Source organism: Pinus tabuliformis, chromosome X, assembly GCF_031772625.1.
Source record: "Pinus tabuliformis cultivar Carrire ecotype Pingquan chromosome X, CPIR1, whole genome shotgun sequence".
Lineage (NCBI taxonomy): Eukaryota > Viridiplantae > Streptophyta > Pinopsida > Pinales > Pinaceae > Pinus > Pinus tabuliformis.
This window is the reverse complement of record NC_142308.1, coordinates 1,456,750,121-1,456,775,686: the sequence shown is the minus strand read 5'-3', so window position 1 is coordinate 1,456,775,686 and position 25,566 is coordinate 1,456,750,121. Positions and strand designations below refer to the sequence as shown.

General features: G+C 39.5%; 1 protein-coding gene across 1 annotated transcript in view; it reads left to right on the top strand.

Annotated features, from left to right (window-relative positions):
- LOC149145505 (protein SABRE-like) overlaps positions 1-25,566 on the top strand; it is a 366,058-nt gene that overhangs the window by 189,647 nt on the left and 150,845 nt on the right. Inside the window, 2 exon segments of the mRNA XM_089452896.1 lie at positions 14,609-14,870; positions 16,710-16,934. Of these exon segments, the coding sequence (XP_089309022.1) occupies positions 14,609-14,870; positions 16,710-16,934 (487 nt within the window).

The following is a 25,566-nucleotide window of genomic DNA, read 5'->3' as shown; positions in this document are numbered from 1 at the left end:
CTTTGTAATAAATGATATGTCAAACTTATCATAGGCTTTGTGAAAATCAATCTTGAGAGAAAAAGAGTCATGTCTAGTTTCCCTAGGCCACTCCATTGCCCCCAATTATAAATAATAGTGTTATGAATAAAAATATATATAAATAATGTAAAAATAAATTATAATAAACAAATGATTAATTAGTGATTAGTATAGAAGAGTCATGTCTCTAAGGACATGACCATTCATGAAAGGGCACCTGCCTAAGCTGGGTGAGAAAGGTGGTCCTATCTTCTTTCAACCGAGCTTATGCTTGGTGGCAAATTAATTAATGCACAACTAATCCTAGGATGAAGTGCAAATTATGAGTGAATGCGTAAGTGAGATTATTAGATGATTCTTAAATACTTTAAGTTGAATTTCAACGCTTATGATGTTCAACACAAGAGCACAAATAAGTACTTAAAGAGAGGAATTATATAAACAGTCTCAATTAAGGGCAGGTGCAAATAAACAAAATTACTAGTGTCCAATACAAGATCTATCCAATGATTAGCAATCTCAAAATGACAAGTGCTCAAATGAATGAACAACTAATGAGAAGCAGGGAGCACCAAACTAATGAATCATTTACACTTGATATGCAAATTAGAAACAAAAGGAAACAATACCAATGAAACAATATTAGTGATAGTATTATTCAATTGAGATCACAATATTGCTCATGACTAATGTTCAAAGGAGTTGATATCACAAGTTTATCTTTAGATCTCAATGTTGTTGAACCATGAAACAAGATACAGCTCTCATCCAATTAGTAACCAATACCTTATGTTACTTAGCAATTAGAAACAATAGGTTACTTACAAGAAAGAGACAAAAATATTCCAATGTGCTTTTACTTACAAGAGCACGATGCAACCAAGTGATTTCAATAGCATTAACAATTAGCCACTTTAGAACATTAGTAATTTCTTACAAGCAGATTAGATGAGGTTGCCATGCAAGCACCAATGAGTTATGTGCAAGTCTTAAGATGCAAATCAAAGCAATGCCAATGATGCAATGCAAAAGACAATGGAAATGCAATTAATGACCAGCAAGACAATATGGATATTCAGAGATCACAGTTAGGCGCAGCCCGCTTCTTTCACTTTTCAATAGCATTAGACAATAACGACAATGATTTTCACTTTTCCAATAGCATTAGACAATGATTTAGGAGCTAGGAATGAGTCCTTATGAGTTTAGGACCCTTTTAAACACCTTCTTTACGACTGTTATGCTTATGATCAGACTTTAAAGTGCTTATATCAGACCTTGTATCAGAGATATCAGACCTCTAAAACACTATAGCATAAATATTGATTTATCAATTGAGATTAGATGTGCAATGATTATAGGTTTATGTGAGAGTATTTTGGGGCTCCTTTAGGATGTTGAGATCAGATTTATACCACTGTTAACATGAATACTTCAGATCTGATTGCAAAACAGTGAGGAGGAAGAGGGTAGAAGAGCCAAATCCTTAGGCCTAGAGGCCTAGTTTTATGACTAGTTGACTTTCCAATGGACTAGAACTTCTTCAAACACCTGCAACACAATTTGTTAACTTGAAATAGGATAGATAAACCCTCTTATGACAATGGATGGATTGTTGAGCTACTTTAGGCCTTGAAACCCTTGTAAAAGAGGCTAGCAAGTCTGCAAAATAAACAGTTAGCAAGGAAAACCCAAGATTTATGGCCCAAAATGATATAAATCAATTACAGACAATTGCTAAACTTACCCCAGGCATAAACCACAAAGATTAGTGTCAAATTAGTGCCAAAGCCTCACAAATATGCCACAAAGACTGATTCAATGAAAAAAATGCCCAAGTAGGGCTCTGGATTAGGGCTAGAAGCCCTCCAAGGCCTGCGGCTACCTCAAGAATTGCCCAATAGGGTTGCGACTAAGAGAAATGCCCCTATAGGGACTGCGGCTAGGAGGGATGGCCCTCCTTAGGCTTGTGGCTGCCCAAATTGAGGCCACAAGGGCTTGCAGCCTGCCCAATAAAGGCCCTAATACCTGCTGCTAAGCCCTAAAGGGCTGCCGCTAGGGTTGCAAGGCCCTAGAAGGGCTGTGACTAGCTTGGAAAAGTCCTTAGGAGCTGCGGCTAGTCTAAAATGGGCCTAAAACCACCCACGACACCCCTTCAAGTGAACTCGACCCCTTGCAAACACCAAATTTTAACGAGACAAACACTGCAAAAGGCTTCAAAAGGCTAGCGACTTCCTTCTTTTGGCTGACTGTTGAGTTACTGGGAGTTGGGAAGGCTACATCTTACCCTCTAGGGCCTAGATAAGCCCCTTTCTCTTGGATGAGTGGCCCAAAAATTAATTACTTCTTCAAACCCTTGAGCTATCACCTGCACAAATGAAAAAATAGATAAGATAATAGAAGATAATATAAGATAATTCTATTAATGTCCAACAAATGACCATAATAGGTCAATGAGACTATCGGGTACAATGATTACGACATGCCAAGCTGGTGGACCAAATGGTCCCCTTTAACTTTTCTTTAAAAAAAAAAGCAGAAAATACATCTATAATCTAAGTAAATGTAAATGTAGAAGCTAGGAACTCTCGGCTTCGAAATAGAGCTCTGCGATGAAGCAGAGAAGGAGAAGGAGAAGGAGAAAAAGGGAGTTTCCTGTCCTGTCCCTACTCCTATCATCCGAGGTCGAGAGAACAAAATTGGGAGAAGCTTGTCAAAGTCTGCTGTCCTGTGGGCATACTGGGCTGTCGCTGCTGTCCCCTGGAGATTCTAGGGTGCCTCCCAGGGGTGCATCCAATCCTGGAGTGCGGGTGCAATCTGGTGGGTCGGCCCCCCCGGGACCGCATTGATTTGGTCTCAGTATCTGTGGGTTGATCAATGGTTCTTTTGGTGCCTTGCGTTGATGGTAGCGCCCTAAGAAGTCCGTGATCTTTTGCGTGGTGTTCGATCTGGTGGGGGGCTAAAGAAAACGGGCCCGAAATACCAATATATACAAAAATTTCAAATTTAAAACCGCAAAACCCCAAATGCTATACAAAATTAAAAGTGGGTTAGATTTAAAATACAAGTGCTAGATTCAAAATTATTTTACAAATATTTACACTATATACAAAATAAAATTTTCCCTTATTATCATGTAAATTTCATTATTGCACAAGAGAAAGTGATTAGGTTTTTTGAGAGATTTTAAAATAAATGATGTGTTTATATTCATCATCGGCCAAAACCCTCCTTCAAAGTACCTTGCAAAATGAAAGCTCAGAATCCAAACACGGTTGATTCTTCTCCACAGTCTATAACTTGGAGTCCAAGGGCTAACGTACTTGTCAATTTGTTAATTTTAGGTAACAATGGTATGTTCTATGCTTAAGAGCAATTTACTTCAATTTCTTTACTAGCCCAATATCAATATCGGGTTTAGCAATCACATCAGCATGATAGTAAAATCCAGATAGAACATAAACATAAACAGTAGAAGACAAGCCAAGACAAGAGGACACAAGATGTGGCACTAGCCAGGGACAAACCCCAATGTGGGGAAACCCTTTATCAATTCTTTTTATAATCTTCAATAGTTAGCAGAGAGAGATAGTGCAAATTACAAATTTGATAATCTATCATAGCAGCAGAAAAGCCCTAACCAAAAAAGTCAATGCTGGTCAAACATGGCAAAATCTTTCCTCTAAACAACTTGGTCAAGCCTAGTCAACTTCGGCCTCCAACAACAAGCCCAATCAGCCCAAAACAATCTGAAAAAGTCCAGTCAAATACTGGTCAACGAAAGTCAAATTGCGGCGAGACCTAGGCCAGTGAACGCTGGTCAAATGAGAGGTTAGATCACCTTGATTTTAGAGCCCAAATCTACGACCTGCTAAGGAGAATATATCTCACCCAATCAGCGGTCAAAACACGTCAACGTAGTCAAACAACATTGTTGCAATTTGGTCAATGCAGTCAAACAGATCCTCCTTCCTTTGCATGTGTGAGAGACAGCTGCCTAGATTTGTGTACCCAATCAAGTGAGGAGAGAGATATGAGTGAAGATGAAATGATGATAAAATGACTTGAGGTCTCCTCCTTTTATATGCAACGTTGAGGATGAGTTGGGGGGTTTGAATGCCTGTTTTGCTTGCTGGCCGACCTTGAAAATTTGTCCATAATATAAATAAATTCATATCTTCATTTTTACAAGTCAGAATCAGATGATCTTTAGATCAATCCTACACCTCTCGGAGAGAGGAATCCAAGAAAAATACTCGCTGTCATAAATAAGATGACCAATGTGGAGTTTGGCCCTAGTTGCTAATTTTAACACTCCCCGTCAACTAGGGAGAACTCCATCTGCCAGTTGGTACTATCTCTGCCATCAATGCACTGCTCTGCTCTGCTCCTGTTGAACTATGAAGAAGAAGAAGTGATCGAGAATTTATCATACCATTCTCTACTGACCTGAAGTCAGTACTAGATAAAAGAAAGTGTCTCATACCACTCTTACTGACCCGAAGTCAGTTCCAATCAAAAGAGAGTGTCTCATACCACTTCACGGACTCGAAGTCGGTTCCAATTGGTCCCAAATCAATATCGGTCATCCTAGCATAGGGAGTACGGTAGTACACGATGCGTCCATCGGTAGTACTATGGTCCCTGTCCTCATTTCCCTACTCATTGGCCAGATGAGAGGTACTTCCCTTGAGTCCCATACTACATGAGTAGTATGTCTTAGCAAGAGAAGGATGAACCACTCATCCTGCCGACATGTCGCCATGGGGTATCACAGGGGAAAGCTGAACCACTCACCCTGTACACAGCTAACCACTAGGGGAAGGTTGAACCACTCACCCTATGGTTGCTCATTGCTCCAAGAAGTACCCCAAGCCCCTCATAGTTCCTAGAGCTCAATGTCCATATCATACAGGACCCTCAGAAGAGGGTCTGTCCATGACTCCAAGTTGTTCTTAGAAGGCTAAGAACTTGACCTTCCCTAGGGGCTTTGTCAGAATATCGGCGACGTGCTCATTGGTCCCAATGTGATGGAGTCTTATTGCTCCTCGTTGTACTATATCCCGAATAAAGTGGTACATGATATTTATATGCTTGGAGCGATCATGAAATACGAGATTCTCTGATAATCGGATCCCACTCTGGTTGTCGCAGAGGATTACGGTGGTATCCAACACATGTCCAAGCAACTCACTAAAGAGTTTCCTCAACTAAGCAACTTCACAGGATGCCATACTAGTAGCTATGTATTCGGCCTCAGCGGTGCTCAAGGCAATCGACTTCTGCTTCCTGCTCATCTAGGATATGGAAGCAGAACCCAAAGAAAAACAACACCGATAAGTGCTCTTGCGATCCACCACATTGCCAACCCAATCAACATCAGAATAACCATGCAACCTCACATCTTCGGCAATGTATCTCAGTCCATGAGTGATTGTGCCCCGAAGATATCTCAGAAGATTCTTGGTACCAATCCAATGTATATAATGAGGCTCAACCATATATTGGCTCAACGTATTAACTGCAAAACATATGTTCGGAGGAGAGTTCACCAAGAACATCAGTGCTCCTATGAGTTGACGATACTCAGAAGCATTTCCCAATTCAGGTCCAACAACACTACCACATAACTTCTTGAAGTTAAGTTCCATCGGGGTAGTCACAGGCTCGCAGTCCACGATCTCAAATCTTTCCAATATCTTCACAATATATGTTCCTTGAGATAGGAAAATTTCTTCTGGCTTTTGCCAGACCTCCAACCCTAGGAAGTAGTGCATCAATCCTAGGTCCTTCATCTCAAATTCAGAAGCCAATGCCTTCTTACATTTGTGAATGAGGGTCTGCACTTGTCAGAAAGAGGTCATCCACATAAAGTATCAGTATGAGAGGTTTATCATTTTCAACCTTAAAGTAAAGGTTCGGATCGACTTCACTTCTAGTGAATCTCAACTTCATCAGATAGCTATCAATCCTCTCATACCAAGCCCGGGGTGCTTGCTTCAAGCCATAGAGAGCCTTCTTCAACCTGCATACATGAGATTCCCGGTCATGGACCTGATTCATACTCAGTCCCATTATCAGTGCTCTATATCTTGATTCTCTTCTCGGATTGATTTTCGATCATGGCTTTGAAGTGACGGAACCAGGTGAACACTTCGTCCTTTTTTTTCAAGAAGTAGATCCAGGTCTTGCAAGAAAATAATCCGTAAAGGTGAGATAATATAAGTATCCTCCCAAAGAGTTTACGGGCATCATACTAGATATGTTGGAGAGGATCAATTGCAATATGTCTGTGGTCTTGCTATTACTTGAGGGGAATGGTCCCTTTGTAAGTTTTCCTTCGGCACATCCCGGACATACACCTTCATGCTCTACTTTGAACTCGGGCATACCTGTCACCATTTGTCTCACATCGGGTAGAGCCTTATAATTGAAGATGGGCAAACCTCTAGTGCCATAGTTCAGATTGTAAAGATGTGTCACAAGACATGGCTCCCAATGGACTTCCTCCAACTTGATATAATGATTCAACCCTGAAGCCAAGAGTAAAAGCATCATTAAAATTCCTTTTCCAAACACGTACCTTTCCATCGATGAATGCCACCTTGTATCCTTTGTCTTCCATTACCGAAATGGACACCAAGTTCTTCTTGGGATTAGGTACATATAGAACTTCTTGTAAATGAATCATGTTACCTTGATTCAATTGAAGGGTGACATTCCCTACTCCCTTCACGAGATAGGTGGCATCGTCTCCAAGGATAATCTCCAAGTTTGTCTCCTTCTCTATTAGATTAGAGAGAGATTCCTTGTATCCGGTGAAGTGCCTTGAGGCACCACTATCAATTAGCCAATTCCCTAGAGTGTCCTGTGGAGAGGTAGTGGAGAGGGCCGATATAAGATAGTATTCCTTTTGCTTATTGTTAATAACCTTTGATTCTTCATACCTGGAGTTCCTTACTTTCTTGGAGGGTTGACCATTTCCATGATGTCCCGCATTCCTTTTTCCTTTGCCATTGAATCCGCCATTCCTTTGATTGTTGTTGTTGAAGTTGCCCCTGGAATGATTCTGATCATCATCATGTGATGTGTTCCTTCTATTTGGACACTCCCTTGCATAGTGGCCAAACTTATTGCAAACAAAGCACCTGCCCTTCCTTCCACCTTTAGATCCAGGCTTTCCATTGAAATGACATTTAGACCCTGCATTATTTCTCCTTTTGGCATGAGCGAAGAAAGCAATGGGGTTGCTAACTTGCTTCTATTAGAAGGCATTTCACTCCACCATTATTGTTTCTTCTTGAATGCATCTAGACATCAATTCTTCAAACCTTGGAATTCGATTATTATTGAGAATAGTGGTCCTAAATATATACCATTTGGGTGGGAGTCCTCCAAAGGTAGTGATAGTAAGTTCCCTATCAGGAATGACCTCTCCAATCGAAAGTGGATCATTCTTGATCTCAGTGATCCTTAAGAAGTAGGATTGAATATCCCCATCCTTGCCCTTCTTAATATCCTTCAACTTATTTTTGAGAAATAAAATTTGATTTGCATCACTAACCTTGAACACGCTGACCAACTTGTCATAAATCTCCTTGGAGGTGTTCAAACTTCAAATTGAAAATGTAGGCCACCAGACGCTTGTCAATGTAATCTCTGATAATCTTCTTTACTTTGACTTCAACCTTATTGTATTTGGTCTTTGCAGCAGCCGATGCATTTGAAGGAGGCTCAGGGATTTTACCCTTCACATAGTCCAATACTTCTTGTTCTTCCGAGGTCAAATCAATGGACATCTTTCATCCATGATAGTCGGACTTTTCACAGAGCTTGTCTTTAGCCGAGAAGTGGGATGAGGAACCCATTGAGCCTTTTGTCCTTGTCCAACTGTGTTTGGTGATTGCTCTTTCACTCTTGTTTGGGATTTGTCTTCACCACAACTCTGATACCATGTTAATTTTAGGTAACAATGGTATGTTTATGCTTAAGAGCAATTTACTTTAATTTCCTTATTAGCCCAATATCAATATCCAGTTTAGCAATCACATCAGCATGATAGTAAAATGCAGATAGAACATAAACATTAACAGGACACAAGATGTGGCACCAACCAGGAACAAACCCCAATGTGGGGAAACCCTTGATCAATTCTTCTTATATTCTTCAATAGTTCAGCAAAGAGAGATAGCACAAATTACAAATCTGATAATTTATGACAACAACAAAAAATCCCTACCCAGAAAAGTCAACGCTGGTCAAATAGGGTAGAATCCTTCCTCTAAACAACTCGGTCAAACCCAGTCAACTTCAGTCTTCAACAACAAGCCCAATCATCCCAAAACAGTTCGAAAAAGTCCAATCAAAGATTGGTCAACAAAAGTCAAACTGTAGCCAAACTTAGGGCAGTGAACACTGGTCAAATGAGAGGTCAGATCACCTCGATTTTAGTGCCCGGATCTACGGCCTGCTAAGGAGAAGATACCTCACCCAATCCGCAGTCAAAACAGGTCAATGCTAGAGGTCAACGCAGTCAAACAACAATCCTGCAATTAAACAGTCAAACAAATCCTCCTTCTTTCGCATGTGTGAGAGACAGTGGCCCAAATTTGCATACCCAATCAAGTGAGGAGAGAGAGATGAGTGAAGATGAGATGATGATAAAATGACTTGAGGTCTCCTCCTTTTATATGCAACGTTGAGGATGAGCTGGGGGGTTTGAATGCTTATTTTGCTTGCTGGCTGACCTTGACAATTTGTCCATAACATAAATAAATTCATAACTTCATTTTTACTTGTTGGAATCGGATGATCATTAGGTCAATCCTACACCTCTCAGAGAGAGGAATCCAAGAAAAATATTAGTTGTCATAAATAAGATGACCCATGTGGAGGTTGGCCCTAGTTGCCAATTTTAACACAATTTCTGTTCAAACTTAAAATATGAATTGTTAGATCATGAGAGATCTAGATCTATGGATGTAGATCTAAACCCAACCCCTAAGGCAAGATACTTGTACCAATAGATGTGTTGAGAAATCTAGGGTAACTAGATTAGGGCGATTTCTCTTGCTTTGATAACAACTTGTGATGTTCTTTTACTTAACTTGATGTACTTGTAGTTAACTTCTTCTTTACTTGATTATTATAGTGTTCTTTTATCATAAAATAACTACCAAACTATGAAGATCAAAGAGACAAGAGGACACAAAATATAGGTTGCTAGCCAGGGCCAAAATCTATCCTCTTGAGAGGAAAACCCACAAGAATTCTTCTCATCTTATAGAATCTTCAAAATGACGAATTCCAAGAACTAAAACCTTGACAAAGACCCCTCCAAGACCAAGTCAACCTCTTCGTTGATGAGCTTCTCTTCTACAAAGTCAACGCCAGTCAAACTTGCTCCAATACTTAAGATTTCAACCTCTCTTCAGAATTTCGGCTTACTGCTTCGGGACTGCAATTTTCGGCCTCTATTGCAAAAACCCTAGCTGACACGTGTGAGAAAATAATGGTGAATTTTGCCTCCTTTCTCTTGCGCTTTGTTAGCCTTCTCTTCCTTAATAACTCGACCTGCAATCTTGATCCTTATGACCTCAAATTTTCGGCTTTCTGTAGTGACTGCAATTTCGATATTGCTGCTGCAAAATATGCCCTAGTTTACTTGCACGTGTGAGATGAAGGTGGCCCAAAAATAGTACTTAAATGCTTCACTCTTCCTTCCTTTATCTCTCCTTTTCTTTGCTTGTCTCTAATCGAACTTTTTGGATGATTCACTAATGAGGTCGAGTACCTCTTATATATAGGTTTCTTGGAGGTCCTCTCTAGGCCGACTTGACATCTCTTGGAGGGTGACTTCACACTTTTGTAGGTTGACTTGTCTTTTGTAAGTTGACTAGGTCTTGGAGGGTCTTTATGACATTTTTATGACTCAAATACATTTTCTTGACATAATACAAGATGCCCAATGGGTCTTTCATATATGACAATGACTCAATTGACTTCTTGACTCTATGACAAACCTTAGAAGCATTGAATGGGTGCCTGAGCTACAAATAAATTGACCTTAAGCATGAAACTCATGCTACAAAAATAATAGTAATAATTTTTCTTTCTTTTTACAATATACAAGAATCAAGAGTACATTTTATATTTATGAAGATCAAACCTAGTTACATTTTTATGTTGGAAAATCAAAGTAATTATATTAGGGTTTGATTCTCCTTTCTCGATAATTACTTGTGAGTGTGTTGGCTTCTTTTACTTCTTTATTATCTTATCTTTCTTCAAGCAATTACCATATTATGTGTGTATGAAGATCACAAAACAAGAGACACAAGATATAGGCACTATGCCAGGGAAAAACCCCCCTCGAGGGGAATACCCAGTCAAGATAATTCTTCCTTTCAATAGTATTCTTTGAGACTCTACACCCTAGACCAAGATCAAACTTTCCCTCTACACCAAGTCAGCCTCATAGATCTTCAACCCCTTCCAGCAACTTTGACTAGGCAGCAAAATTCGACAACAGGCAGCTTCTGACAACAACGAAATCTTAGGAGACTTCGATCTCCCAGTCCAAACCATGAAACAAAGATAGAGAGGCACCAAAAGTTCAATTTTCTTCCTCTATAGACTTCCCCAAACTCACACTTCTTTCGAGCTCCTAGCAACAAACATCACACTTCTCCAAGTCTTCTTGAGCTATCGAACTTGCTTGAGAGTTGATGCTTCAAATGACTTCGACCATATAGGCTTCTTGTGGGTCAAATTAGGGTTCTGAGGCCGGCTTGATCTTTCTTTTACCGACTTGATGTGGATGGTACATAATTCATATTTGACTCAATACAAAACCTTTTTACATGATTCAAAAGCCGAAGAAGGGTCTCTTTGAATGTACAATGACTCTATAAACTCAATATTAGTCCTAGGAGTCGTCAATGGGGACTTTGACTAATATAATGACGACCCAAGCATGAAACCCATGCTTTAATAGGTCATTATTACAATAATAAAAATTCTTTTCTTTATTTTTTTGACAAGTACATTACATAATGACTCAAGTACATTAATGAAGACCGAACATAGTTACATTTTATAACATCGTCAACACTCCCTCTTTACTAGGGAGGTATTCATAATACATATGAGGTACTTGGAAATTCTCATTAGAAGAGTCGTATTGGTAAGCCATCTCATAAGCTATCTTCTAAGCTTATATCATTACATCTCATCATATCAACCAACATTGTCACATAGCAAGCGCTTAACTAACCACTTTGTCTCTCCACAAGATTAGAGGACAATGCTGGGGAGACAAATGATTTATAGACACCTTCATCATTGTCTCTCAAGGCACATACGCCATCCGAATGTTCAAGGTATGTCGTTCTAGGACCATTCCCATCTTGGATTTACACATCCTCATGGAATTTCCTCTTCGACTACTCTTGCCTATTGGATGCCCTACCTCATCCTCAAAGAGTATCAGAATCGATCTCAGATTCTTACCCAATCCTCCATTCTTTCTTCATGACATGAAGACAAGAATGATGTGTCTATCTCTCCCTCTCAACTAGGGAGGATCTACTCATTTTTGTAAAAGGAATATACCCAAGTTCCTCTTAACTAGGGACTTGCCCAAACTCCCTCTTAACTAGGGACTTGTTACCAACAACAACTATCTGCTCTTTGGTGGAGATCATGGTACTATTAGCTACTTGTAGAGCTCCTCATCATGTTATCAATGAACTTCAACTTCTTCATCATCGAGCCATCTTCTTCATAACTTCTTTGTAGGGCATCAACCATCTTCTCCATCACTTCCCTTCAATGAAACATAATGGTGAACCGATAGTTATGTCATTCTTCTCTTCATCGAAAAGTGATCTTCTAGTCCACATTTGGCTATCCTTCATACAACTACCTCTTCCAAGTCATGATTCTTTCAGGATCTTCCATCCAATCTCATGATTACTAGTTGTAGGTGACTTTTCTACAACCTTCTTTCAGTAGCCTTGTTTCAACCAAACCAGATGCTATCTCAAAAATAAAAAATGAACATTAAATTAGAGTTACCTTTTTATGATGGCCTGTTGTTTTGACATCAACTTCTTGCAACATCAACATCCTGCACATGTATGAATCCATCTCCAAGGCATATATTACCAAGGTTCTTCTTTTCCAGCATACATATTAGGGTCTTCATACCTTTTTCATGGATTTGTCATAGCTAATCCTTTTTTTTATCAGATGTTGATCATGTATCTTATTTTACGTGACTATAGATATATCTTTCAGGAACTCTTCCTTCACTTTTCTTCACATATTGCTTCCTCAGGATCTTTCATACATAGTTCCTTCATCATAGTAACCATAGTTGCCAACCACCTCATATTTTCCATGAGGTCATATTATGTTGATTTCATCTTGTCAATATGTAGAAGAGTTCAAGGTATATTGTATTCATACCTTCATGTATCATTCATAAGGAGTCCCTACTTCTTCAACCATGCTTATGAGATAGAGCATTCAACCATTCTATCTACTACTATATGATGACATGACTTTATCTATCAAATCTATACACATACCTCTTCCTTCTTTTGGTCATCTAGATTTCCTTCTAGCAGCTTCCTTTCCTTGCTTAAAGATGAAAATATTTCAACCAGCTTGACATCCTTCATTTCTTTGTCATCATACCTTCATCCTTCTAAGTGGATTCTACATAAGATGGAATGTAGTCTATTTGCTAGGCAGATGGTTCTTCTAAGTAGAGGTTAATCTTTTAACAAAGATACCAACTGAGGATATTGATGATCCTCATTCTACAAATGCTCCTTTCTAGTGGTGATGATGTATGATGATCTCTTTGTTTTCCTATCTTTTTAGATAACTTTCAATCATTCGAACTGTTAATTTGGTTATCCCTATATGCTTCCAATGAAGATGCCATGAGCTACTTCCTTTCTATCATGATGACTGCCTCAACCATATAAACTTCTTTTTCAGCGATCCTTCCATGCCTCTATGATGATGTCATCTTAATCTATGCTATAATGCATCCTATCATATTTGTGATGCTTTCCATCATGACTTCTAAGTTCTATATGCTTTAAATTTGATTGTGTGTGAGAGACCTTCTAATAGTGGACGTCTATCACTTCTTCCTTCTTTGACTTCTTATGTTCTGGTTCTTCTACTTCTTCGGTGACATGGGCCTCATTTCTTTCTTTTCTCTTCTTGTTGTCCTTCTTGAGTTTAGGACAGTTCCTTTTGAAATACCCATATTCATTACATTCATAGCATTGGATCTTTGACATGCCAATCTTCTTTTGAAATCTTTTTCGAGACCTTCCTTTGTTCTTTGCCATAGCTGCAAATGTTTGAGTTTGTTCACTTGATCCAACATCGTTTTTGCCTTCAATCTGGTTTCTTCAATTTTGCATAATGACCATAGATCATTGAATGGGGTGGTTTCCTTCTTTCCGTAGATACTAGACACAAAGTTGCCCAATTCATCTGGTAGTGCATTGAGCACATTGGTGGTCATCTCTCGATCAAACATTACTTCTCCTAGCTCTTGTAGTTGATCTCTTATTTGAGATACCCTCATAAGGTATAAGGTTACCCCTTCTTCCTTTGATACCTTCATCTTGAAGTATGAGGTAGTCATCTTGAGCAAGACAAGTATTCTTCAGCAGCAGATAAGATATCTTCAAAGGGTGATTGCTCTTGTCTCCTTGGGTTTGTCTTCACCTCAACTCGGATACCATGTTAATTTTTCAATGTTCTATGCTGTGACAATCACATATAACAATTCTTCTTCCAATAGCAATCAATTATCTAGTATATTTTCAATCACCCAATAACAATAAGCAATTGTAGATAGAACATAAAACCATATGAACAATAGAAGACAGCCAAGAACAATAGAGCCACAAAGATTTGGTGAAAGACCAGGGGAGAACCCCACAAGGGGGAAAACCCTTTCCAAATTCTTCTTCTATTAGATTGTCATCAAATGTTCAGCAGAGAGATACATATTCCAAGTACATCAACAACTAGTCAAAGGTCAAAGCCTTGACCAACCTAGTCAACCAACCAATATCCAATAAAGTATAAAAGTCAAATCTAGTCAAACTTCAGATCTGCAATTTCCAGTCAAAGTTAACAGCAGTCAACACAGCCCTAACCAGTCCTTGGTCAATGGTCAAATTAGGTCCAAACAATTCGGTCAACCAGTCAAACAATGCGGCCTTTTCTGCTCGGTCAAACCCAGTCAAAATGATGTCAAACTCTCGGTCAAAGGAGAGAGAAAGACTGGTCAAACCCTAATCAGACCTGCGGTCAAACCAGTCAACACATGCCCAGAAATCCTCGGTTAACATGTTTGTTCAATTATACTGTCTTTTGTCCCTGTACTGATCTGGTAGTTTTGTCTGGCAAGTTCATTTTATGATTTTGCAAAAGGAAAGCATAATGATATTAGTTATGTGAATTTAGGGTGCAGTACATGTAATCTTTCCTTTAATTTTTTATTGCATACCGCCTTGTTCAATCACTTCATTAAATGTTAATGGTTCAGGCCACGAAAGAGCAGCCTTCTATACCATGGTGATGATGAGGAAGGCGTAGAGGAAGAGACAGATGAGGTGGTTCCTGATGGTGTGGAAGAGGTGGAGCTTGCCCGTGTTAAACTTGAGCAAGCAGAAAGAGAATGTAAGCTGGTTCTTGCCGATGTCAGGACCATTTCGGTGACAGGGGATTTCCTTAGCTTAACAGAGACTGATTTATCTCCAGAAAAGGCGGGTGCTCTTTGGATGATTTCCAGTGGAAAAGCTGCTCTGGTGAGAAACTCCATTTGCCTTGTTTGTCTTTTCACAATGTGATAGCATCATTAAAAATCGGGTATAACATATGAGGCACATTGCTACTGATTTTGTATGTTTCTTTTGTAAATATATAACTATTGTGGCTTATCCTCATACTAACAACTTAGTTTTCTCCTTTTAAGCATTCAGACATAGCTAAACGAAATATGTAGTAGTGTAAGCTGTAATTGATTCATTTTGCATACGAGTTCTATTCTAGTTGTAGCTGTTTTAGGTACAACTGAAGATGGGACTTTTTAAAGGCACATATTTTTAGACTACATTTGTTATTTAAGGCCTTCTATGTCTGCTTTTAGTAGGACATTTTGTTCCTAATGGAATCTTGATGGTATGCACATTTTTTTTACAAAATCTAGCAGTCACAGGAAACTAATCTGTTCTTTTAACTCTTTTATTCTCAAAACCAGAGATGATCATTAAAGAAACCATAAAAAACATATAGTAATGTTATTGTTCATTACCTTGTAAACAATGCCAAATTGAAACAATACAAATATTATGAAGTTTTAATGTTAAAAATTCGCACCTAGGTATTAACTGTCCATGTTTTTTTAAGACCTATTTTTATTCGCAATGTGGGTTGGCCTGATAAAAACTTCACAGGCTTCTCTGCAAGCAACTGTATCTTTCACTGTGCACATTACATCTACTCTTCAGCTCTTTCTGCAGTTTCTATGTGTTTCTTCAGTACTTTTCAGCATTGGCCCTTTCATGGATTAATGAGGGCATATTCCAGAACAATGTAGGATACTAGGAGCAGACATAGGAAGGGGAAGAAACCCTTGTGAGAAAGAATAATAGGGAAGGGAAATATAGTGCAATGAAACAACTGCATTGAAACATATTGGAGGGAGAAGGGCAAGAAACTTGGGTGAGAAACAATGTTGCGAAAATCGCGATGTAATTGCACTTTTTTATTTTTTCAAAAAGTCACAGTTTTGCCCTGAAACAATTAAATTGGTTGATTAAATCGACAATTTTTTAATTTTGAAAAAATTGCCGATTTAATCATTTTAGGGAAAAAATTGCTATCAGACCACAAAAAATTGTATTTTTTGTTTAATTTTACAGATTTTTACCAGTTTATCCTGATTTTTCCAGACCCTCGCTGATTTAATCTCGTTCGTGATTATCGCAACATTGGTGAGAAATGAATAGGGAAGGGAAATATAATGTAATGGACCAACAAAATGGAAATAGAAGGGTGGGGAGTTAAAGGGTGTAGGATAGGAGAGAAATGTTGAGGGATGGGGAACAAGGTGTGGGGGAACGTGATATAATATGAGACATATGGGATGTTGGTAATGGAAACGGACGAGGGAAAAAGTAAGACAGGATGGAAGATAAGGCTGTGAATAAGAGGGGAAAAAAGAGAATGGGACGGAATGAGAGAACTATTTTGGCTCCAAATGTTAAAAAAATAAGATGGAGCCTGAAATCTAGATATTAAAGTTTATTCTTTTATTCTATTTTTATTTCCTTTAATAGCCCGGGGAGAAAAGTAACAGTAATTGTGGTGGAAAGGAACACACAGAAAATAAGAGGAGGAAAATAGGCAGGTGGGGTATTAAGAAATAGTTTTCTTTTTTTAAAGAATTTCTGTACCCTTCTATTTCATGTCATATATGAGAATTACCGTTGAATGTATATGTTTTACAAAATTTCATGACTTGTGTTATGCTAGACAAAGTTTTAAATCGTACAACTTTGAAATAGAATACAGTGGTAGTTCCACTATAGCGGAAACATTGATTTGTCCCTTCTAAGTAAGAATCCAATTCATACCATGTCCAGGTTCAAAAGCTGAAAAAAGAGTTGGGAAATAAACATAAAGCTAGAAAGGCTGCTTCTGCATCATTAAGGTTGGCTCTGCAGAGGGCTGCACATCAACGGCTGATGGAGAAGGAGAAGAACAAAAGTCCCTCATTTGCTATGCGTATTTCTTGGGCCATTGATAAAGTTGTGTGGACCATGTTATCTGATGGAAAGGCATTTGCAGAGGCAGAAATAAGTAACATGGTAAATATATCTCTTTGAGAGACTATAGTAGAAAATATGTACAATTCATCTTATTTGCATTGTTAAAGATTTTTTAATTTGACATTTCTTTGTTTCAAAATATAAGTTAGTTGTGATGTTTGGCTAGTCTGCTGTCATTTATTCAAATAGGATTTTCAAATAAAGGCCAAGGTACATAGTTGCAGTTTTCAGATGTGGAATCCAATCAATCTGGAATTCACAATTAAGCAGAGTTACCTATGCATCAAATTGATTGAATTTCCAGCTATATAACGATTATTTTAATATTTTCAACACCTTTTTGATGATGGTCAGAGGACACAATAATTCTCTAGATAGTAGCATATAAATGGTCAATGCAAACTAGATATTATTGCCACTGCATGTAAGTTGTCATGCAAGAAAGTACTTCATATCAAAGATGCGTCCTGTCAGTTTTCAACCTCTGGTGACTAGCAAATACTGCTTAGTAATGTAGCATTTAGCATTAGATCATAGAGGGCTGTATTGTCTGCTAAGCTATGTATGTTCTTGTGGAATATTGGACATACAAATGGTGGTTTAGTTCCCTGTTAGTAGTTGGACAATTTGACGTTCGTCAGAATCCTCATGTATTATTTGTTGCAGAAATCTGACCAAAGGTGGGAATGTTAGACCTTTACAGGAATTTCTAATTCAGTATCTAACACAAAGCAACGGTTGTGAGGGTTTGACCATTCAGGACTCTTTGCGATGCTTAGGTAAGCTATGGCCAGTCTTTCTAACTCAGGTAAGAAAAAAGGGATGAATATGCGTGGGTGCTTGATGTCATAAATGAATTCTCTAAGGCTGCCTGCCTGTTATGTAATAGGCGTAATGAAAATAGCATATAATATAATTTAAGATGGATATGATACTTTTATTAATGTCCAAGAAATGACCACAAATGTAGGTCAGTAGGGTACTGAAAAAGTACATGGAGCAGAGAAAAATACAAGTGTGTGAAAGTTGTCAAGGTATCTCCTAGAACAAAGGCAGAAATAACTGTGTAGGTATAAATATAGGAAGATGGCTAAAAGGAAAGCTAAAAACTAAATGCTAGAGTGCATGCTGAGCTGGTAAAAGCTGAGATCAAATCATTGGTGCTGAGCCAAGAGAGGATGTCAAGGTTTGCTGGAGCTGGCTGCCAAGAGCAAGAAATGTGGCCGAGAAAGGGTATCCTCCTCAAATGTCATCTATTGTTCTGAAGTGACCAATGCTCTGTTGGATGTTATCCTTGGGGACTGTTTGGGCCATGTAATGCCCCTAGGGGATTTTTGTCCTCAGGGTTATCAAAAATATATGACCAAATTCTCCAGATGCCTATTTAATTCCAATCTTTGACAATAGTGATATTAAGTATAATACAATAAACAGTAGATTACACTACACCAATTAGCTGACCAAGCCACACTCAATTGCATTGATAACGCAGGCACACGATACCAGTTTAATGATACAAAATGAGTAATATGTCCACCACTTAATACTACAAACTCTGTCTGTTCAAAATGTAACGAGCAAGGTCTTCTGGCTTGTGCCTTAGCTAGTGAAGACCTCGAACTGTCCTCATGAGTTAGACTTCAGTTAGGATGAGTTATTTCCAGTTTACTAGAATAATCATCAAGTTAGCATGCATAGAGTTGGAGCTTCAGTTAAGTGGAGTCTTCATCAGTTTGACTACAGAACAATGTGGCAAACAAAGGTAGCAGAGCCAAGGGCAAGAAGGGCCAAGGAGAGGCCAAGTCCAGTCAGAAGAAGAAGAAAAAGGATCTGAGCAAGGTCAAGTGCTTCCATTGCCATGAGTTTGGGGACTATGCCACTAAGTGCCCTAATCGAAAGGAGTCCAATAAGGATCATGTCGTTGCCTAGTTCGAGAAATATTTCTCATTGATAGCTTGCATGGCAAGTTCATTAGACAACAACATATCGTATATTGATTCAGGAGCATCTCCACTTGACCAAGAACAAGAAGTATTTCAGCCACTTGAAGGAGAAGGACATGCATTTTCAGATTTAGATAGGAGATGATGGAAAATATGCAATTAGGGGAGTTGGTACTGTCAGTTTTGAGAGGGAGTCAGGTAGCTCTCTCTATCTTAGAGATGTCCTCTATGTTCCAGGCCTGAAGCAAAACCTTGTTTCAGTAGCTGGCCTTGAGGACAAGGGTTATGATGTCATCTTCTGTAGATGTATGGCTTACATCAAGCACTTAGCTTCTAGTTGTGTGTAGCAGATAGGTGTGAGGATGAAGAATCTCTACAAGTTCCATGTAGAGACAGGTGCAACATTGAGCAACAAGGCAGGAAGTGTGCATAGTAGAGAAGTGGTGGTTGAGGAGAGAAAAGCTCCAAGGGAGTCCTTAGAGCAAGAGCATATTATAGTACCCGAGAAGAAGCTACTCGAGATGGAGCCTCAACTAGTATCTCAATTTGAGTCTCGACTAGTTGGCAGTTGGGCCGACCAACAGGATGATGAGGAGCAGAGCCTAGGGTGAGTGGAGGCAACCACTTAGTTAGTGACTCCTAGTATAGGGAGAGTTTGAGCCAAATGGGCAGACGAGTTGTTTAGGGAGGATCTGAAGAGAGTTGGATCTCCCATTACAACCTTCATGCAGAGTAAGCGGCCATCGAGATACACAGGTTACATGGCAGTTATGATTTGAGGTGATAGACTCGCAGAGCATGGTTGGAAAGAACAAGTCTTCAGATTAGATTACACAACAGGAAGCAGGGCAATCTTCTAGTTCAAAGGGAGTAGCTGCAACAACAGATAACATGGTAGTGTTGTAGACAGATCCAAGTGGAAGAGGTTCTAGAAGTACCTTCCTTGCTAAGAGGGAGTGTTGAAAATGTGGTCTTCTGGCTTGTGCCTTAGCCATTGAAGATCTCGAATTGTCCTCATGAGTTAGACTTCAGTTAGGATGAGTTATTTATAGTTTACTGGAATAATCATCAAGTTAGCATGTGTAGAGTTGGAGCTTCAATTAAGTGGAGTCTTCATTAGTTTGACTACAGAACGAGGTGGTAGTTAGAAGTTTAGTTGGATCGAGTTAGTCTTCAGTGTTGATTGAAGGAAGGATGAGTTAAGAGCTCAGTGTTGATTGGAGAGAGAAGGAGTGTTACTCTTAGTTAACTTGTCAATCAGAACTCGAGTTCTAAATTTGAACTGGGTCTCCTTGCATGCTCGAATTGGGTCCATAAAGAGGAGGATGAAGGCATAAGGAAATTCATTGTTTTGCACACAAAGGTCTCTGTGACAAGACAGAGGTTGTGAGTTTGTGAGAGAGCCTTGATTGTGGAGAGTGCAGGAATTGTTTCCTAAGAAATAGGAGGAACAAGTGCACTAGGATTTAGGAGTTGGTTGTGCACAAAGAAAATGAGTTGGGTTGTAAGAAATAGGGTTGCCTAGTGCACATGGAATAGGGATTTTCCCTATAAAATAGGAGCTGATTTATGCTAGAGAATAGGGGCTCACGTGTGCTAGGAAATAGGGACCTATTGCACAAGGATTAAGGAGCCTCTAGTGCTCAAAGATAAGTAGAAAATAGCAGGTTTGTAAAGCAAGTCAAGGAGGCAACAGAGGAACAATTGTGTGTTAGAAGGGCAGAGATCACGCAGGATCAAGGCCAACCAAGATCAATTGTATCAACTGAGATTTGAGATAGAGCATGACACTTTCTCAAAGAGATAGATTGCGTTGTAATAGGTCCGAGCGTTCAAGAACAATCTATAAAATAGCGACATCAAGCAAGTAGGTTTTCCCTATTCAGTTTCCTAAGAAAATAAGTGTGTCATTTTTAGCATGTGCTTTTATTTCGTTGCTTATGAATTGTTAAGAGACTTTGTATCTTGGTGAAAGTAAACTAGATTTCAGTTTTTAGATATTCATATAAGTAGTTGCAAAGTTTTGTGGAAATTTAACACTGTCCTGCACGACCCTAATAATCTAATAAAATAACTATACCAATTACTCTAACACAACCAATTATATTCAATTCTCTTGTTACTCATCAACTCACTATTTATCAGCTGTGAATCTTTTAGGATCCTTGATGTTGCTTCGAAGCCTTACTATGTTGCAAGGAGGGTTTGTGACAGACCTTTCCTTGGCCAATTTTCCCCGTCGTGGAGTAACAAATTCACCCTCCTTCTGTGCTGACCTGACTGCTGTAAAACGTCCTGTTCATCGCTCATCAGGGTTGGGACATGGAAGGGTTCCTTTTAATGTAAAGGAACATCATGTGCTCAAGAACCGGGTGATGGTCATTGAGGAAGGTATAGCTCATGCTAGTCTTTTGTCGAGGTGCTAATCTTATGTCCCGAGCATCTTTTGCATTTGCGATTTTATTCTTTTCTTTCATTGTGGCCATGATACGCTTTTTCATTCTTTTAGTTGCATCAACCTATAGGGAAATTTGTTGATTTTCCATGGCATTTGATTATTTGGGTTAGTGTCTTAAAATCTCTAACACAACCAACTCAAATGCCTCAACTATCCTACTTTGTACAATGGAAAAATACACACCAGTGAATAAACTAACGCACATGGCAATTTTTAAATTTTATACAGCCCTTCTTTGTTATATTAACAAACTATAATACAACTGTCTAGGGCTACTGTACTAGGGATCATAACCCTCATATAATCACTGATACAAGAAATACGACTAGGGCTTATTGTCAAACAACTATGAGAATCAAACTGCCTTGAACATGATACACTGATCGTCTAGTTAATGTAGCATGCCTCACAACTCCCTTAGTCGTACCCTGAACACAACTGCTGGTCCTTCTGCTCCCAATTTGCAATACTGCCTCTATAAATGGATCCGGGTCTGTTAGGTCACTGAAAACGGCTCAACAATCTACCCTCTAGCTGAACATTAGTCCTTCAATGTCTCAACACTTCGGGACTTACATTGAGTTGTTCACAACTCTGTTTGTGAACAAATGTCGATTGCCCAATGCTTCTCCTTAGCTCCTTTGGGGCTTCTATCCTCTATTTCCTTCCTGTGCTGCTCCAATGCAGACAAAATTTGGGCTGGAGGCTACCCACTATGACTGTCAAACGCCCTTCTCCAACAGTCAACTCATGTCTGTCAATCTGGCTCCCTTGGCTGATCAAACCCTAAGCACAACATATCTGCCTCTCCTAGCAGCTTGTAGTCCTTCACAAGGCCTGCACTTAGGGCACAATGGTCAACCATCTAACAATCCTCCAACCTGTACGTTGGCTGCCATATATCATCCCAAACCAGGACTTCTTCCTGCACTTCTGTTCCTGCGTTGCTTTTTTTCCTGTACTGTCCATCTTCAATCAACAACTTGACTGATCTTGGGCCCACAACAATGCCCTCTCCTATGGCTTGTAGATCTGCCCATACACAGTCATCTCTTTACTGATCCAGGCCATCAAAGTCAACTGCCCTCTTCGAGGGCTTCTTTACACTGTCATTCAAGCACTGATACTCTTCCAGATCTGCCTAGATCTAGGGATCTATGTCTGCTCTCACCTAAGGCTATTTCGCTGCCACTAACAATGAACATCCTGACAATTCTTAGGCCACCCATCCTATTACATCAGTCATACTCTTCTTCTTTACAAATCAAATCCATCTCATATGTCCTATCGTAGTCTGCAACCTCTCCAGTTCTGCCATGTCTGCATACATCTAGAGTGCGATCATCCAACCTTAGGGTTAGATCTCTCATCCTTGTGCTCAAAATCTGGTTGCTAGGAATAGAACTTGGGATTTGATTTGTTCTTGAAGAAACCCTCATCTAGGGGTAGTATCTGCTGTCCTAAACCCCTTAGGACAACCTTCTCCACTCTAGAATCAATCCTCATTGGCGTCAACATTCATTAACCTTACAACAAACCTAATCTTAACTTAGGTCTCCTTATTTGCATCACTGTAACCTCTAGCAAGGTCTCCTCCTAATTTTGGGTTTGTGGCTATCTTTTCTAGACCCGTACAACCCTTATCTTGACCTTATTTGCCCTCCTATCCTTGCACTATCACTGAGGCTTTTAGGGTGTGTTTCTAGTGAGCAACAAGGTCTTACGACCTTCTTTTCTTAAGGCCCAACCCTTACTACAAGACTATGAACCCTTACCTCTTCAGAACATGGATCTTAGCCTGGCCATATTGAGTTCCTAAGCCGTCCAAACCCACCATAACCTCGCTTCCAGTTGAGGATGAATTCTTCTTGTGGATAATCAAATCTCGACCTCCTAGTAGCCCTTCATGGCCTTCTCTTCTTGAACAAATCCTACCTTTTGAAGTATGAACTTCATGAGGAATCTGTCCTCATTCTTGGTGCAAGGACTTGAGCTCCTATGGATCCCTCTGCTCCCCCTTTCGTCCTCCATTATGGTGCTGCGCCCTGAGGTACACGACGCTCCTTCTAGGGCTACATAGCGACCAACCTTCTCATCAACTGAGCTCCTTCTTATTCGATGCCTTTTAGCCTCTCCTAGGCCTTCTTTAAATAATTTTTCCTAAGCCTTCTTTGGAACCCTCTAGATCTTAGGGTTTTGATCCCATCTGGGTCTAAAACCCCTTTTCTTGGGTCCTTTGCCCACAAACTTCTTTTTGTGACCAAACTCACGCAAACCCTTGATCTAGGCTTGTGGAATACCTTCCAAGCTACACATTTCAACACAATAGATTTCTGGACCTACTTAAGGAGTTTGAACGTATGAGTTAGACCTGAAGAGTGGAGGTGAGATATGGGCATGTAATGTGTCATGAAAAGTGTAAAGTATGGTATATGGGATAATGAACACGCTATCTCAGTCTGGGTTTTCCTAGTAGTGCCCCTCCTATAACCATAAGACCTCAAGGGAGGTTCCACTCAACTTGGGTTAAAGATTAATCCTCCTGGTAAGGTAAGAGAACAAAATTATAGTGAAGATCCGTGAATCCTCTAGATCAACGCTTTATTCATAATAATGCCCCAAACAAACAAGTATAAGTAGCTGATTGCAAAATGATCAAAGTACATTTTGAATAGCAACCCACCTTCATCCAAGTGTAAATGCCAAATGGTGAGAAGCACATGGCTGATGCAAATGGCAAAGGCACATGACATATCATCCTCAAATAATGGCGGTTAGGGGCTATCTGACTGACTGTCAAGTGTAGGAGACAAGTTTTTCTCCTATGGGGTTACCCATTTTGACGGGTAATACCTTGCAAAAGTTGTTCCCTTTCAAAATACATAAAAAGCGTCATAGCTCATGTCAACTCAACATCCACCTTCATCACAGGTAACTCTGTTTTAAAGAATACCCCTAAATGCAACATTTAGTCATAAAGGAAACACTTGTTAGCAATCCAGCAACTGTACAGTACATTCAACTCATCACTCATGGCTATTCAATAAAGCATCACAACTCTTAGGTTATCATTACCACATTGTGAAAATTCTATCACCGCAACATCTGATTTATTTTTCCTACTTATTTTTCAATAAGTTATTTATGAAATTCCTTCAATAAACATTAAAATAAATTCTGCTGCAGAAATATGTTGATTTGGGGTAGCATCGGATGTGCTCTAGCCACGAAAATTGGTGGAGAGGCTAAGGCACATGAGATCTCCAATACCCAGAAAGGGTTTGGGCATATTCTAAACAGTTTGGGGGATATTAAAATAATTAATATTTTTAATGAAGTCTCTAAGTCTAAACTTAGGGAAAATAAAATATTAATGGGAATTAATATAAAACTGTGCTAGAATGGTCCAAAAAGTCATGGATCAAGCTAGATCTTATCTTAGTTGTTGATTAGGGACTTAAAACTCGGCCGTTGATTTGTCAACCATGAAAGTATAAGAGGAGACTTGAGGGTCACTTGGAGGATACACTATCGGAGACCAATTAGTTCAATTTTTGGAGCGAGGTTACCTGAGAAACTGAACCATTTGTCTGGTGAGCAGACATGAGGTAGCAAGTACGAAGTAGAGAGGCGGGATCAACCACTGGAGATTAGCGCTGAGGCATGAGAGGCAGACGAAGGGCTTTTCAGCAGATGCAGAGGCAGTAGAAGATTGCACAGTCACTAGCTGGGCCTGCGTGGGTGACGCAGAGAGGCCTAGGGTTGGCGCAGAGGGTTTGAGAGCCATGCAGAGGTCAGCGGGGTGACGTTGGGATTGGGAAAAGTGCTGGAGAATTATTTCTCTCTGTGGGTAAGTCAGTTTGGCACCTTGTTGTACTGAAGAATTGTTGAATAATAAAATCCTCCCTTGCTACACCAGTTTTCCCACATTGGGTTTTTCCGGGCACTGTTGTCCAAAATATCTGTGTCAATGTGTTAATGCTTGTGCATATGTTTGTTTCTGTATTACGGTGTGATATCTGTAGCAATATTTATTTTAATGTTTATTGAAGTAATTTCATAAATAACTTATTGTGGAATAAGTAGGAAAAATAAATCGGTTGCTGCAGCGATAGAATTTTCACATGGTATCAGAGGGAGTAATCCGAGATAGAAAGGGAAAATCAGTGATGGGTCGAGACCATGATGCAGAGGCATCCACATCAGGGGACTCACACAGATTTTCAGAAGATTGCATAAGAGAAAGAGATTTCGCTTTCTCTATGTTGGC